This window comes from Cydia pomonella, chromosome 6, assembly GCF_033807575.1.
Source record: "Cydia pomonella isolate Wapato2018A chromosome 6, ilCydPomo1, whole genome shotgun sequence".
In the NCBI taxonomy this organism is placed as follows: domain Eukaryota; kingdom Metazoa; phylum Arthropoda; class Insecta; order Lepidoptera; family Tortricidae; genus Cydia; species Cydia pomonella.
This window is the reverse complement of record NC_084708.1, coordinates 21199800-21215642: the sequence shown is the minus strand read 5'-3', so window position 1 is coordinate 21215642 and position 15843 is coordinate 21199800. Positions and strand designations below refer to the sequence as shown.

Genomic DNA, 15843 nt, shown 5'->3' with positions numbered 1-15843 from the left:
GTTTCGGAATAAATGAGTATTAAGTTGTCAAGTGAAGTGTTTCATTACAAAAGGTAGGAAGTGCAGTGCAGTGTAGGGAGTGAACATTGGTCCTTCGGAACCTAGGATAATCGTGAGTACAGTGACAGTGGAAATGTGAAGTGTCAAAGACTTAGTCAATTTTCGCGGTAACACACACTTAGAATATTTCGTGTGAAAATAGACATAGTATATTTCGAGTGAATTTAGGACTTAGAAAAAAACCGTCGAAAAAACACTTAGAATAATTTGTTTAAATTTTGAACTTAGTCGATTTTGTGAATTCTTGGACTTAGCGTAATTTCGGTTGAAAAAACACTTTGAAAAATTGTGTTCAAAAATAAACATAGAATCAAATAGACTTTGAAATCTGTCATTCACTTAGCAAATTTTAAACAATAATGGCTAACATAGCATCACAAGAAGAACTTTTTAGTCAGATTAAAAGACTTCACACTAATCACAAGAAAACTTCGTCAACGCGTTATACAGCAAGCTACTTGAAAATACGGATAGAGTCGCTTGAAGAATACTGGAATCAATTCCTTGCTGAACACCGAGAAATTCTTAAGTCTTCAGTAAGCGTTGAAGAGAAAAAGGAACTGAAAGCACTCTATAATGATGTTGAAGATTTCTATATGGAGTTCAAGACTAGTTTATTGGAACTGACGGAATCTGTCACAATACAAGAAGGTGCCTCACCTCAAGTGCCTCATGCATCTCAACCTCAAGTTGTCACAAAGAGTAAACTCCCACCGATAAACCTCCCTTCATTTTCCGGTGATTACCAAGAATGGATGCACTTCAAGGATTTGTTCATCTCTATGGTACACAATGAGCCAGGTCTGAGTGACATACACAAGCATCATTATTTGAGGTCAAGCTTGAAGGGTGAAGCAGAACAAGTAGTCCGTCATTTCGAACTCACAGCCGCAAATTATGGGAAGGCTTGGAACGCCTTAGTCTGCCGCTACAGCAATGATAGAGTGATAGCTAATACCATACTGAATCGCCTGCTCAATCAGAAGAAACTCACGTACGAATGCTCTAAAGGCCTCAAGGATCTTCTTGATACTACAAACCAGTGTCTCAGTAGTCTAGCAAATTTGCAGATTGATACAACTACTTGGGATTCGATAATCGTGCATATTGTGGTATCCAAGTTAGATAGTGAAACTCACAAAGCTTGGGAGCAATCGCTTGGTTCATCTATAGAGTTACCCACGTATAAGAAGCTCACATCATACTTAGAGGGACGATTCAGAGCGATGGAAATGGTACAAGCGACACAGAAGAAAGATAAGAAAGAGACCACATTTCAACTACCAGCTACTGCACCTAAAATAAAGAATGTGAGATCTTTCACCGCTGAAGTTGATACGGAATGCACATATTGTAAGAAAAGTCACTACATCTGCCACTGCACAGAATTTGCACAACTCAACATAGATCAACGCAAAGAATTTGTAAGAAACAACAACTTATGCTTCAATTGCCTTGTCAAAGGACATTCCATACGGAATTGTAGACAAGCCACAACATGTAGAACCTGTAATCGCAAACACCATACGCTTTTACACCACCAGAGTATAACTGCGAATACAGTCACTATGGAGAAACCCACAGAACCTGATGACACACAAACCAAGCAACTCACAAGTCTGAAGGTCTCACAAAGAGGAAAACAAGTGATATTAGCCACAGCACAGATATGCTTGAAAGATAGCAGTGGTTCTCTCGTACAACTCAGAGCCCTTATTGACCAAGGCTCACAAGGAACCTTCATTACGGAGTCTGCAGTGCAACTACTGCGACTAAAGAAGACTTTGCAGCCAGCTAATATCACAGGTCTCGAAGATCAAGCATCATTGCCACGACACGTCGTTAACTTAGATATTTACTCACCGATAGACACTCACTATATAATGCAAGTTAACGCTCACGTACTCTCGAAGATAAATGGTTGGTTACCCTCAAAGGAGTTTGACATCTCACAATGGCCTGCCCTGTCCCAATTGCAACTAGCGGATCCTCACATGCAATCGCCGGGACCTATTGATGTTCTACTGGGCGCCGAGGTCTATGCATTTATTTTGCTAGACGGACTTCACAAATATAATGATGACAAGCTTATAGCACAAAACTCGAAACTCGGATGGTTTGTCTCTGGAGCGTCTAAATCACGAAGTGATCTGCCACCTCACAATATTGTAGCTCACCACGCACTCATCGAGGTAGATCAACTCCTACGCAAATTCTGGGAGACTGAAGAGTACAAGCCACATGAGAAACCGATAACACATCTTGAAAAACAATGTGAAGAGCACTATAAAGAAACCCACTATAGACAAGATGATGGACGATATGTCGTACGATTACCTTTTAAAGATGATCACGAAAATAACTTAGGCGACTCTCGACAGATCGCATTACAGAGACTAATGCACATGGAGAAAAGATTCGCAAACAAGCCTAAATTTCAGAAGGATTATGCGGACTTCATCGATCAATATCAGAAGCTGAATCATCTAGAAGATGTAGACCCACAACATAAGCCAACTCACAAAGTCTATCATCTCCCCCACCACGCTGTGATAAGAGAATCCAGCAGCACAACAAAGCTTCGCGTGGTCTTTGATGGAACTGCACAGCCGTCAAATGGCTCATCTCTGAACGACGAGTTACTTATTGGACCATCACTATTACAAGACTTGCGAGATCTCATTGTTCGTTGGCGTACTCACAAGATTTGTCTGCTTGCTGACGTAAAGCAAATGTATCGCCAGATACTCGTCGCTAAAGAAGATGTTGACTATCAGCGCATACTGTGGCGCTCATCTCCACAAGATGAAATCGTCGAGAAACGTTTGTTAACTGTAACATATGGTACGTCATGTGCTCCGTTCCTCGCTATTCGCACATTGAAGCAGCTTGCACAAGACGAAAAAGAGCAATTCCCAGACTTAGTTGAAATTATAAGTAATGACTTTTATATGGATGACTTACTCACTGGTGCGAATGACGTGGAACAAGCAACTAAGTTACAGAGTCGTATCACACAAGCTATGGCAAAAGGGAAATTCGAAATGCACAAATGGGCATCCAACAGTCCTGACGTGTTGAAGAATATTCCTAGTTCGGAAAAAACTAATCAACCAAGTGTCGAGATTAAGCTTGATGATACCATCAAAGCTTTAGGTATCAAATGGAACTCACATCACGATGTCTTCGAACTTAAGGTAGATATTTCGGAACCAACAGAACGCTTCACCAAAACGTCAGTACTGTCGGACATAGCTAAATCATATGACCCTTTAGGTTTTTTAGGGCCTGTGATTATCACTGCAAAAATGTTTTTGCAAAAACTTTGGTTGAGTGGTATTGGTTGGACAGATGAACTTCCTCTCGAACTTGCCACAGAGTGGTCAAGCTACAGGGACCAGCTCTGTCACATGCCAATCTTGTATTTAGATCGTTGGGTTCACACACAATTTGACGGCAAGGAAAGAGTGGAAATTCACGGGTTCAGTGATGCCTCTTGTTTAGCTTACGCTGCTGTTGTTTACTTACGAGTTATCACGCCCCACGGAATTCACGTGTCACTTGTCATTGCTAAAACAAAAGTGGCACCAGTAAAACAAGTCTCCGTCCCACGATTGGAACTGTGTGGCGCGGTATTGCTCTCGAAGTTACTCAAATATGTTCAGCACAGTCTTCGTTTGCCCGAAGAATCTGTATTTGCGTGGACAGATTCAATGATTGTCTTAGCGTGGCTTCGAAGAAACCCTAGCACTTGGAAAACGTACGTAGCTAATAGAGTCACTGAGATTGTTAATAATGTAAGTAGTGGCCGGTGGCACCACATAAAATCGGCAGAAAACCCTGCAGACGTTGCGTCGCGTGGCATTCGTCCCGATCTGTTTAAAGACTGCGAGTTGTGGTGGCGCGGACCAACTGTACTTCACCAAAAGAATGATTTTGATAACTGTCGCTCACTTTCTCTGGACATACCAACAACACAACTAGAAGCCAAAGAGAATTCGAAAGGAAATGATAGTAAGATAGTAGCACTTCAAGCTGGTGTATCGAATGAGAGTGATGATCGACTTACATATTTGGCTAGATACTCTACTCTGACAAAATTGATTCGCGTTACAGCATACTTATTGCGATTTGTAAAGCTGTGTAAAGCACATATTGATGTAAAAAATAATCAGATAGTTCCTGAGATTTTTCCTCAGCATCTTACAGTTACCGAATTGAGATATGCCACAAAAGTTTGCATTCGACTCTCTCAGGAGTTTTGGTTTCAGGAAGAGTTACAAATGCTGAGAAAAGGCCAAAGGCTTCCGAAATCTGATGTTTTGACCCCACTTGCCCCGTTTATAGACGAAAATGGCATTATTCGAGTTACTGGTCGTATACGTAATGCAAATGTTAATTTTGATACAAAGTCACCTGTCGTTCTAACCTCGAAATGTCACTTAGCTGTTTTGATTGTGAATGATGCTCATATTCATTGTTTGCACGGAGGTCTTCAACTGACTCTGAATGGAATTCGTTGCAAATACTGGATAATCGGTGCTAAAAATTTAGTTAGGAAAGTTGTTCATAAATGCATCCCTTGTTTCAAACAGTCTGCAACACCGATCAATCAATTGATGGGTCAGTTACCTGCGTGTCGTGTAACGCCAGATAAGCCCTTCCGTAAAAGTGGAGTGGATTTTGCTGGTCCAGTCCAGTTAAAATTGTACCCAGGCAGATGTCAACGTACATGTAAAGCCTACATTGCTTTGTTTGTTTGCACCGTGACCAAGGCCATTCATTTAGAACTTGTGAGTGACTTGTCCACGGCTGCTTTTATTGCCGCCTTTCGTCGTTTCACTTCTAGACGCGGTCATTGTAGTGATCTGTGGAGCGACTGTGGTACCAACTTCATCGGAGCGTCTAAAGAGCTTGACACCATGTTTAGGAATAGGAACTCAGAAGTAGTTGGAGAAATATCTGAGATTTTGGCAAATGACCAAACTACATGGCACTTTATTCCTCCTGGCTCACCACATTTTGGTGGACTCTGGGAAGCTGGCGTGAAGTCGATCAAGTCTCACCTTAAGCGTGTAATCGGACAAACTCTTCTCACGTTCGAAGAGTATTCTACACTGTTGACTCAAGTGGAGTCTTGTGTAAATTCTCGGCCACTAACTCCCATCAGTAATTCTATTGATGATGCTTCTCCAATTACACCGGGACATTTTCTTATAGGCGAAGCTCCTATCACTGTTCCGGAAGAAAGTCTCGCCACTGTGCCAGTATCCCGTTTGGATCGGTGGCAATTGCTCCAAAGGATGTTGCAATCGCTTTGGACTCGTTGGAGTTCTGAGTATTTAACAACACTACAAAACCGGTATAAATGGACCGTTACTAATTCTGATCCTGATATTGGAACAGTAGTTTTGGTCAAGGATGAAAGACTCCCTCCCGGAAAGTGGTTGTTAGGTTGTATAATAGATAAGCATCCTGGTAGAGATGGTTTAACACGAGTGGTTACGTTGAAATTAAAGAATGGTACTTTTCGAAGACCCATTGCTAAAATTTGCCCTCTACCTCTGGATCCTTAACTATCTGTTAAGAAGTTTAATGTGTTGTAGTTTTCAAGAATAGCTCTATTTGAGTTTCACTATGTAATTTAACCTTATTATTATTGATTCATGTTTTCACGTACTGTTTACTTCACTATTCTTGGTTTGTTTTATTTACATGGATCTTTATGAAGGACAAGTCGTCCTTGGGGGCCGATAATGTTAAATGTAGTATGTTTAGTTTTTATAGTTGCCCAATTTCACAGTAGATGTCGCTGATCTATCGGCTACTTCACGCTATTAAGATTTTTCTACAGCCCCTTATAAGGTAAATTTGGTTTCGGAATAAATGAGTATTAAGTTGTCAAGTGAAGTGTTTCATTACAAAAGGTAGGAAGTGCAGTGCAGTGTAGGGAGTGAACAACATGAAAACGGAACTTTATTTAATACCTAATCATACCAATGTATTTTAGATTCACTTTTGAAATCTTCTATCATTAATTTCTAGTTTGAAGAGGTTTGTTTAAGGATTATCTTACTATATACTATATAAAATTAATAATTTAATGTCAATACGCAGTAACAAATATTTGCTCGTTATGACAGTATAAAGGTCAAATCAATAGAACCCGGAAGAGTCTCCCCACAGTCTCTCCCAGTAGTCCCAGTCGACGCCCTCCCATTGCCAATTTGCGAATCCTGTTCGCCGATCGACCACAATAACAGATCGTGTGTCAATTGTTTTTAAATATTATTTATACTAAGTGCAAAATTTATTTAATCTTTTTTCATAAATATATTATTCAGGCTTGGCAATTATATACAGAAGATAATTTCTGCCAAATGTCTACCTCTAGCAGTAAGCATTTTTTTCTCAAATGTTTGTGTTGTTTAAAACACGTTGTTTGCTCGATAAATTTCGAGAAAAAGTGACAGTGATTGGAACCCAATATCCCCCAATTTTGCAGCTCCTGACTTGTTTCTGTGAGGTTATCTAAAATTACGTGTCTACGCTAACACGCTGATGAAATTTAAACAGTTAAAATTGACTATCCGACACAAATTTACTAAGATATACGCCGAAAATGTGCCAAAATAAACTGAAAATTGCGATGATAAGGGCTTACATTTGCCTGCTGTTAGTGGTGAACATATGTCAGAGAGTGTTCCGCATGTATTTGCCAACTCTAAATAGTTTATATTTTAAACAATACTTAATAATCTTTGAACTTAATATAGTTAAAATTCAAAAACAAAATGTATACTTCATATTTGCCCAACTTGTATTTATCGATAAATAGCATCTCTCATTCCTCATTTGACTTCCAATCACTGTTAAATAACTTCCGATCACGATAAAAAAACATATTTATTTCCGGCTCCAGCTGGTTATTAAATTGGAGTATTATTCGTTGCCTTAGTTAATGAGCAAACACAAACAAATCATAAAAATAAATAAGTTACCTACTAGGTAATTTAAAAGCTAACAACGGATCAAGTATCAATAACAGATTAGAATCATAAGTGGTTAATTTTGTATTATGGTGTTTTGAATGTTTTACAAGATATTAATCCTTTGGAATTGCAAATGAGTTGGCCATTGGTTGGGCAGCTATTTCCAAAGGTTTTACATTTTAATTAAGAAAACGCGTCTTTGGCAGGTTCGGGCTTAATTCGAAGTTAATTAGCGCAGTTCGGATTCTGATCTGATTTGTTTTAAAATGTTGTATAATTTGTCATGTTCTGATAAAAATAAAACGGTATATTATGGTTGTTAATTTAGTAATTGTTATATCTATTTTCTTGCGCACCAGGATCTGGTTAAAGTTTGGTAGATATAATAAACATATGGCTTTCCCTGATGCGTCATATCACGTGTTAATTTGTATCTTATCACTATTAGAAAATCAGAGCAAAGCTACCTACGCAATCGTAGGAATCACGCAGAAAAACAAAGACACATTGTGAGTTTACCTATGTAATCCTTTCAACATGTCATATAGGGACCGTGCGCGTTGGAGGGTCTGCCATCTTGTGCCCTGAATTGGAACCATAAACGTGTACATTTACACGTCATGTGTTTTCTTGTGCATAGTAGGTTCTGCCATCTTGTGGGCTACATCGGAACAATAAACCTCACATTTACGCCTCGCGCCAAAAATCTGACGGCTCCAGTGCTGCCTCCTATAGTTCATGCACGCTCCCTATACCGCCTTGTTTTAGTCGTGTGACGCGATTTGGAATCACAGAAGCGATCTTTGGTATATTAGTTAGGTAAGAGTAGTCTGAGACTACTGACTGGTATCATAACTGGTCATAATACTCTTAATAAACATCTGAAGATAATGGGCATAAGTAGAGACGCCTCCTCTCCACACTGTGGTGAGGAGGAGACCAGCTTGCATTTACTAGCAGCATGCAGGGATCGGAATCGGTTTTTTGCTTAAACATCGAAATAACCATATATTTCGGTTTATTTTATACTCTAAATGTAGGACTCAGTTGTGTTTTCAGATAACGACTTCGTATTATTAGATTGCCTAATTAGAAATGAAGTAATTAACAAAGAACGAATAAATACCGTTTTCGTTCCCATACAAAAAATACCGGTTTCCGATCCCTGGCAGCATGTATTATGTATACGGCACCGCGATATAATACATTCGGTAGTGATACACTAAAAGAGAGCGAACTAAAGGATGTCGAACATAAAGATGTCCTTCTGTTCTGCAGGAACACGAGAAGATTTGAGGAGAATAGTGGGGGAATGCCGCCGGTATAAGTAGTAACCTGCAGCTCCAACTCCAGGGAATTGGGCTCAGTGAACGCAATGAGCGATTGACAGCCCGCTCGCTTCCGGCCGGGCATCTCTGCACTACATCTACATCTTGGTATAGTAGACCGCCTTTGACCGCAACTGACGCGCCCGGCCACAGCTTAATATCAAACTTCGTGCTTTCAAGGTTCATGACGATGCGCCGCACACGATAGAGGTAGCGCTCAAAGGGTTAACACATGTAGGTAGGTAATGTCATAATGCCACGTTACGCATCAGCAGCGTCCAGTGTGTCAACACTCACCGGAGACCAGCGTCATCCACACTTGCGAGCCGAGGTGCGTGGCCACGGCGCCGACGTAGAGCGCGCGCCAGCCGCGCAGGTTGCTCGTGCCGCCGGGGCGCGCCAGCCAGGCCAGTATCACCAGGATTGCTAGCGCCACGTGGAATGGTTGTGATGTTCGCGTCAGGACACTGAGGACAATATTAATCAATATAAATTACACACACACACCACACACACACTACACACAACACACACACCACACTTATTACACTACATTCAATTATTCATGAAATCGTTGTCTTACAGCATTCCAGTCTTGTTTATGTACAATCTAAATCCATATTAAATCGTTCCACTCTTATTCGTTAACGCACTTCATTTCTCTATATCGTATCTATTAGGTAAACTCGTGAGTTTGCGGGATTCCGCAAGCCTCGTTCATTTATTTATAATCTACACATAAACAGTAAGACACGATTAAGTTATTTTACTACTCCATCGACCCGATTATATCAATTTAATGATGGTTTTAATTATTTTATAAAACCATATCCTTCATAAATTTTATTGGTATCGTGCGAATAACCAATAAATACAGAATTATTATGACAGTCCGCGTGCAAGTCTATGATTACCTAGAGATTAAAATTGTGTTAGTTCCACTATACGTAGCCTACACGTGTAGCAGGGGCGTGCAGCTGTAGCTCGATATCACTGATTATTTCAGATTATTGCGCTGTTTCAAGTCCAAGCATGCTAACACCTAAAGATTTCATAGGTACTTCATGTGAGCTAAAAAATAGTATGAACGTTGAAAAGAAAATGAGCATGAGCGCCACGGCACTTAAGCTTAAAATGGCTTTGGTCGCTGAAAATGAAAAGTTTCATAGTTGTAACTTGGCTCCTTTTCATCGTTAAATGTCTGGTTAGTAATCAAAAGACGTCAGCTTTCTATTAGATAATACTTTATATAATACTCAAATCAATCACTTTCTACAATTTATACACAATCGATTTAACATGATGATATGACAATTAAAAGTAGGTACAGTGGTCTAGACATTTGTAAGTCGTGACTTTCAGATCCTGACATATCGACACAAAGAGCAAAATAAGCAAATAAACAACAAACATATTGCCCGACCACGGTTCGGAAGCACGTAGTGTGTCGTTGTAGTGTGTTATTAAGGTTGGAATGCTAATATTTATTTAGTAGTCGTTAGGATTTGTTCTGTCAATAATGCGCGTCAAATGACAAGTGTATTCAGTAAACGGATGTTACTAAGTATCAGTGGCGGCGCGTCACAAATATTCGTGGGGAACCCGAAGCTAATTTTGCTTTTCTTTTCTCCATGAACCGATCGTGAAAGTATCAACGGACTGAAATTAGACAAGCCGGTGGGAATCGAGTTCTATGAACGATCCGCCACTGCTAAGTATAGAAGATTCATATAACATTACACAAAACGTGATATGAAAATGATTAACATGATTCACGTATTGGTAATAAATTTAACATCTACATATATAACCTAATTGGCACTGATTTGAAAGAGTTTAGAAGATTATCTAGGCACGATCAAGCGCTTGGTGACAGCTCGATAAAGCTAAGTTGGCAACTGTCGAAGGTTTTTATAGATGACTCTAGCATAGGTTTCCCTATTTCTACTTCTGTTCTATGGCATTTGGCTTAAAGGATTAGGATCTAGGCCATAGAATTAAATAAATATAATTTGACACTATTCGTAGGATTACCGGTAAAACTTCGATTACGAATAGATTACGATTTAAGATGTTTTTTCAGCAACCGTGCCATACTCGTAAACGAATAACAAAATTCTGCTTAGGAAAGACTTTTTTTTTAAGTTATGAGTTCTTAGAACCATTCTTTTTATAAAGAATAAACTGGTATGTCATCATATAAAAGTGGGTAAAGGAAACTGTTTATGTTACGTATAAGAACGTAGGAGAAGCAAACACGGTTGAAGCAGCGAGAAAATTGTTATGTTTAAGTATAATACCTACCTGTTTCTAATAGATTCACACCAGATGAAGTTTTGAATGTTGACCAAACTGAACTTTGCTTCAAACGACTGTGCAAGTATTGAATGATTCACGTACCGTACGTTATATCTGAAGATGAATACATATTACCGTATCGAAGCTATATGTCACCGTGGCTCAACCAAGAAAAGATTTCAACAGAGTTTTTCATTAGACGGTTGGCAAAGCTTGTTATCAAACAGCCTGTGGTCGACGTGCCTAAACGCACGTGGCTCTTAATGAACCCTGATAAGGCAGTAGCAGACGGCTAGATTATTGCCAAAATATCTGCGTTGACGTGTGTAAATGATTCACGAATGAATGAACTATATTCAGATCTCTAGTTGGACTTTGTAGTGGAATTATTAGTTGCCATACATTTAATGTTGAGATACAATATTTCTTTCCCATAACGGAATAATGGTGTTCCGGACATTTGGGAGGAATGCGCGGAGCCGAAACCGACATGTAGGGCCTCTAATCTACTTTAGACACTTTAATGAAATGTAGGTAAGGGATACATCGAGCGGATGCTGAACTTGCCCGTGTCATGGGATGCAGGTACCACCCTCCGGGGTGTAAGGACTATTTCTCAATAGTCCTTACACCCCGGTGTCTCATTTGATGGAATCTAAACTGAACTAGGCTACTGGGTGAAAGTGATGGACTAAATGCTGGACTAAGGGATAAAAAAAAACCGGCTGAAATAAAATGTGACGTTACCGCATAACCCAAATAAAATATATCTGTACAAAAACTTTCTTTTCTAATCGAAAGAAAGTCAGCTCACTTTGGCACTGGCATTCAGCCAATCGTTTGAGTGATGTTTAATTACGAATACGGCAGCGCGCGTGACAGTCAAAAGTCAACGACCGCTATCAAAGTCTATCAACTCATTAACACCATATCAGCGTTAGCGAACAAGTGCACGTAGTTTTATCATCAATATAGCATGGACTTTATAACGATGTATTAAAGTTCATTATAAGTAAAAAGTTTGAATGGATCACGGTTTCGTAAAATTAATCATTGGTGCAATTTCTGAATCATATCGTTTTATATTTTGATACGAGCATCTTTTCTGATTGTAAAGAATATGATGGCTTTTTAAGGATAATATCTCAAGACAAAATGTTAAAAAAGGGAATAAATTTCATTGAATTTGTAGTTTTACCATTGAATATTAAACAAACATTGATTAATGCAACAGTCTCGTAACTTTTTACATTCAATGGATTCATTTACCGAGAAATCGATTTACGATTCAATCGATCTTGAACTTCAAAAGGGACGCCAGTAAACGTGTGTGGCAAGTTTAAGTTTATTGCATTTTTAATGAGCATTACAAATGTATATAGCTACATTGTCTGGTGATAAGAATAAGTTATATTTAGTTATTCCAAGGACAATAAATTAAATATAAAGATAACAGAAACATAAGCTCTATTCTAAAACCATGTGCGTTGATGTTACAGAGAAGTTTATTGAGATATATGGCGTTTTAAAACTAGATGTACCTATACCCATCCATTTGCCAAAGTCTATCTATCTAGAGCATAGTTCTCGAACCTGCGATCACGTCGTACGCTAAAGTATTCACAAAGGGTTTTAGAATCGTCTGTTCTTAAACTCTTATCTAAATTAATATAGGCTATCTGCAAGAAAAAGTGAGTGGTGCAAAATCCGACGTCACTTCACGTCGTGGCTGAAATGTAAACTTTCAGCGCAATCGTTAACAATTATTATTTTTGGTTTCGTTTATTTAGTTTAATGTCCAGGTTCCCTGTACATTAAAGTAAATTAACGAAACTCTTATTTATTTATTTAATCGTTATTGCACGATATAAAATTGTACAAATGGCGGATTTAATGCCTTAAGGCATTCTCTATTCTCTAACCAATGAGTCAAACAGAAACTTGTAGTTTGTGCAGGATTGTACATATCAAGAAAAAAAAAATTAATCACAAATCCAGTCACTTATGTAAACAATATATTAATGGATTAATTCGATATAACAGACTTACACATAGCAAATAATCGCCTTATTTGATTCCATACAATGTGTGAATGTGAAAGTATTATACTGTAGGTAAGTAATAAATTAATAATATAAAGTGATCGGTAGCGTTTATGAATTGTAAGCCTGATAACCAGGATTGTGGCCTCGGTGCGTGATGAATGATCTCTGTATTGCCCATTAGGGTGATTACACGACTCAATAAACGACAATGTTTCAGTCTCAACTATTTAATATGTACGGTCGAGGAAATTGATTCTTTAGAAGTTTATGGTTCACTTTACATTGGACAGTTCTTAGCATAAGTACAAACAACCAAATTTACTTGAACCGCAAATTGCTGAAGAATTAAGTTCCTCGACCGTAGCTTATAATATGTATCGAACAGCGACGGATCTAGTTCATTGGTATCAATTCTATCCGAAAATCTGATGGGCTTTGATCTGTAATTAGTATGAAGTTATTAAGTACTTTATTGTATGAAACAATGATAGTGACTGCAGATATACAGAGTGTAACTAAAAAAGTGGGGATCAATTTAGCCCAGTCAGTCCCTAAGGGCAAAGCATACAGTGCGCACATACCTAACTAACTAGTAATATCAGTACCGCCGGTTTGCATAAATCTATTTATAAATCGTAACCTTCTGATGTACCTAATTATGGAGTCAGAATAAATAAGTGAATATTGAACTTTATTTTACCTCTTCTCCCAACAGGTCACCCACACCTAAAAGGGCATACTCGGTGATTAGGAAAAAGTAGTTTTTTTTTTTGACGCGAATAATATTTTTCTATGTCTCCTTATAAACGCCAAAAATTTTTCGCGTAATTGTTTTTTCTTTTACTTTTTCCTAATCGGTACATTATGATACCGAGTATGCCCTTGACCGGATCCCCACTATTTTTGTTACATCCTGTATAATTAAAAGTAAAAGGGTGAAATAGATTAGTCTATGAAAAGGTGAAATATGACTGACTGACATAACCGACCGGACTGATGTTGGCTGATCGGAATGAACGAATGAATAAATGAATGAATGATTTATTCACATGACCATACATAATGTCTGTCAAGCCATTTCTGTCAGTAGAAAAATGCGGCCATTTAAAAAAAAATGGTGCGAAGTATCGTCCTATAGAAAGATTTGAATTTCGGGCCTTTTTCTACTGACAAACTTTTTTTAACCGGCTATGCATATAAGACTAAAATACAGCGCATGCACTTATATACTATGCTGTTATTATAATTATATGAACAGCTCAACGCATAGTGCTCTTAGGAAACTGTTTCAAGATTATCTACAAACTTCATTTACTCATTAGGTACTGTCTCTATCTTAGTCAATATAATCAAGCACTTAATTTTATAACTACATAGCTTAGCAACTATGAAAGCAACTGTCAGGTAACATAAGTACTTGTTCTTATGCACTTTAGGCAGATTCCAGTGTCTTACCATCTAGAGATAATCTTTATTTAATTTCTTGAACCGGGCGCATAAAATGCACATTATAATGTCCGAGAAGCTACTTACTTATACACCAACTAAGCTTACTAAAGGTAGTAAAATATACTTAACTGAGACTATAGTCAATGTCTCATACTTGATGTTCGATTTGCAGATCTGAGGGCCTACCGCGAAAAACGAAAATCAAAATTTCTTATTTCTCTCTTCCATATTCTTTCGATAGAAAGGCAGGTAACCAATATTCATTTTTCGTTTTTCGCGGTCGGCCCTCTGTTTTATATTGCTGCGAAATCAGACTATACGATACGCCCCGTGAATCTTACAATTTTAGCACAACTTTAACCGCAATATAACGGTGGAATTATAAATAGATACAAGGAACTAAGAAGACCATGCAACTAGTTCTCAGTTACTTGGAATTACGTAGCATGTCGCGTAGAGCGTCATTCCATTTCCTCTCACGAATGTCGGAAGATGACAGAAAGTGGCCTACTAATCTAGTAGTAAGACAAATATGGGATAAATTCGTGGAACATTTGAACAAGAAACTGTTATAACTATACCATATTTTTAAGTATGTCCTACAAAACAAAACTAATTTATTTATTTATTTATTTAGCTTACTCTTAGGTTGTACAAGAAAGAGCTAATGAAACCTAACTCCAAGTGTATTATTACGTAATTCTACATAGAATATAAACTTGCAGCAAATGATAGAGTAGATCGTGTAGAACTAAATTAACTTGGTTGGTTCACATGGACTTTGCAGTTTACGATCTTGCGTTGGCGCCTTCGCAAACCGCAGGAATGCGAATTACATTGTTAAAAGCTACATGTAGTGGGGTTTTAAGCAATGTTCGAGAAGCCACCCAGCTTGTAAACCAGTTAAACTCAAGTGACGAGCATGGCTCACTTTTGACAACCTGAGAAGCAAAATTTTGCACGTAACTACGGCAGTAAATATGCGTACTTACTTCAATACTCCGAGTAGCATTGGTTACTGACAGGCAGATGTTGCATTCAGTAACAACAGTTTAACCTCAGCCTAGGTGTAGAATATCGGTCGCGTCCATCTTGTTACATTTTGAACTATGTGGGCCGCGCTGTCATTTGTTATTTCTAGAATCAACCTTCTCGTATGACGTTATTTGGCGCTGCGATTTTTGATAATAATTGCATAAGGCCATGTTGGGTAAGAGGAACATCGTTTACTTTGCTCCGGCAAGATAAGTGTTTTTCTTGCCCCTGTGTTTCTCGTAGGCTAACTAATATATTAGTCACCGTGCTGCTGGTAGGTAGTGGTGGCGGCTACCGAGCTTACTGAGAGAAAGCTACCTGAACCCCCTATGTTATAGCGTGACATATAGGTTCTTGTCAAAAGTTGTTTATAGCTAAGACCCGGTTTATACTCGTACATTGATTAATATTAAGTAGCAGATGTATGAACTCGCACTTAACACTAATCAGTGTGTAGACGGACTATATCATATAATTATGTATCTAACTACATAGAAATAAGCTTTAAGAAAAAAGTTCTTTAGAAAAAAAAACTTTATTTTTAATTTTCATCCTTTTTTATCACAATAATTTGGCTGTAGCCACAATGTCGAATACTACACTAGTGATCGTTTTTTCAGTAGCATACCTAGTGCA

The 15843-nt window shown here is 38.3% G+C and overlaps 1 protein-coding gene across 1 annotated transcript in view; it reads right to left on the bottom strand.

Moving 5' to 3' along the window:
• Nucleotides 1–15843, bottom strand: part of LOC133519262 (transmembrane protein 205) — a 35073-nt gene that overhangs the window by 6967 nt on the left and 12263 nt on the right. The window contains exon 2 of the mRNA XM_061853257.1: nt 8678–8847. Within this exon, the coding sequence (XP_061709241.1) occupies nt 8678–8847 (170 nt within the window). The remainder of the gene's footprint in view (nt 1–8677; nt 8848–15843) is intronic.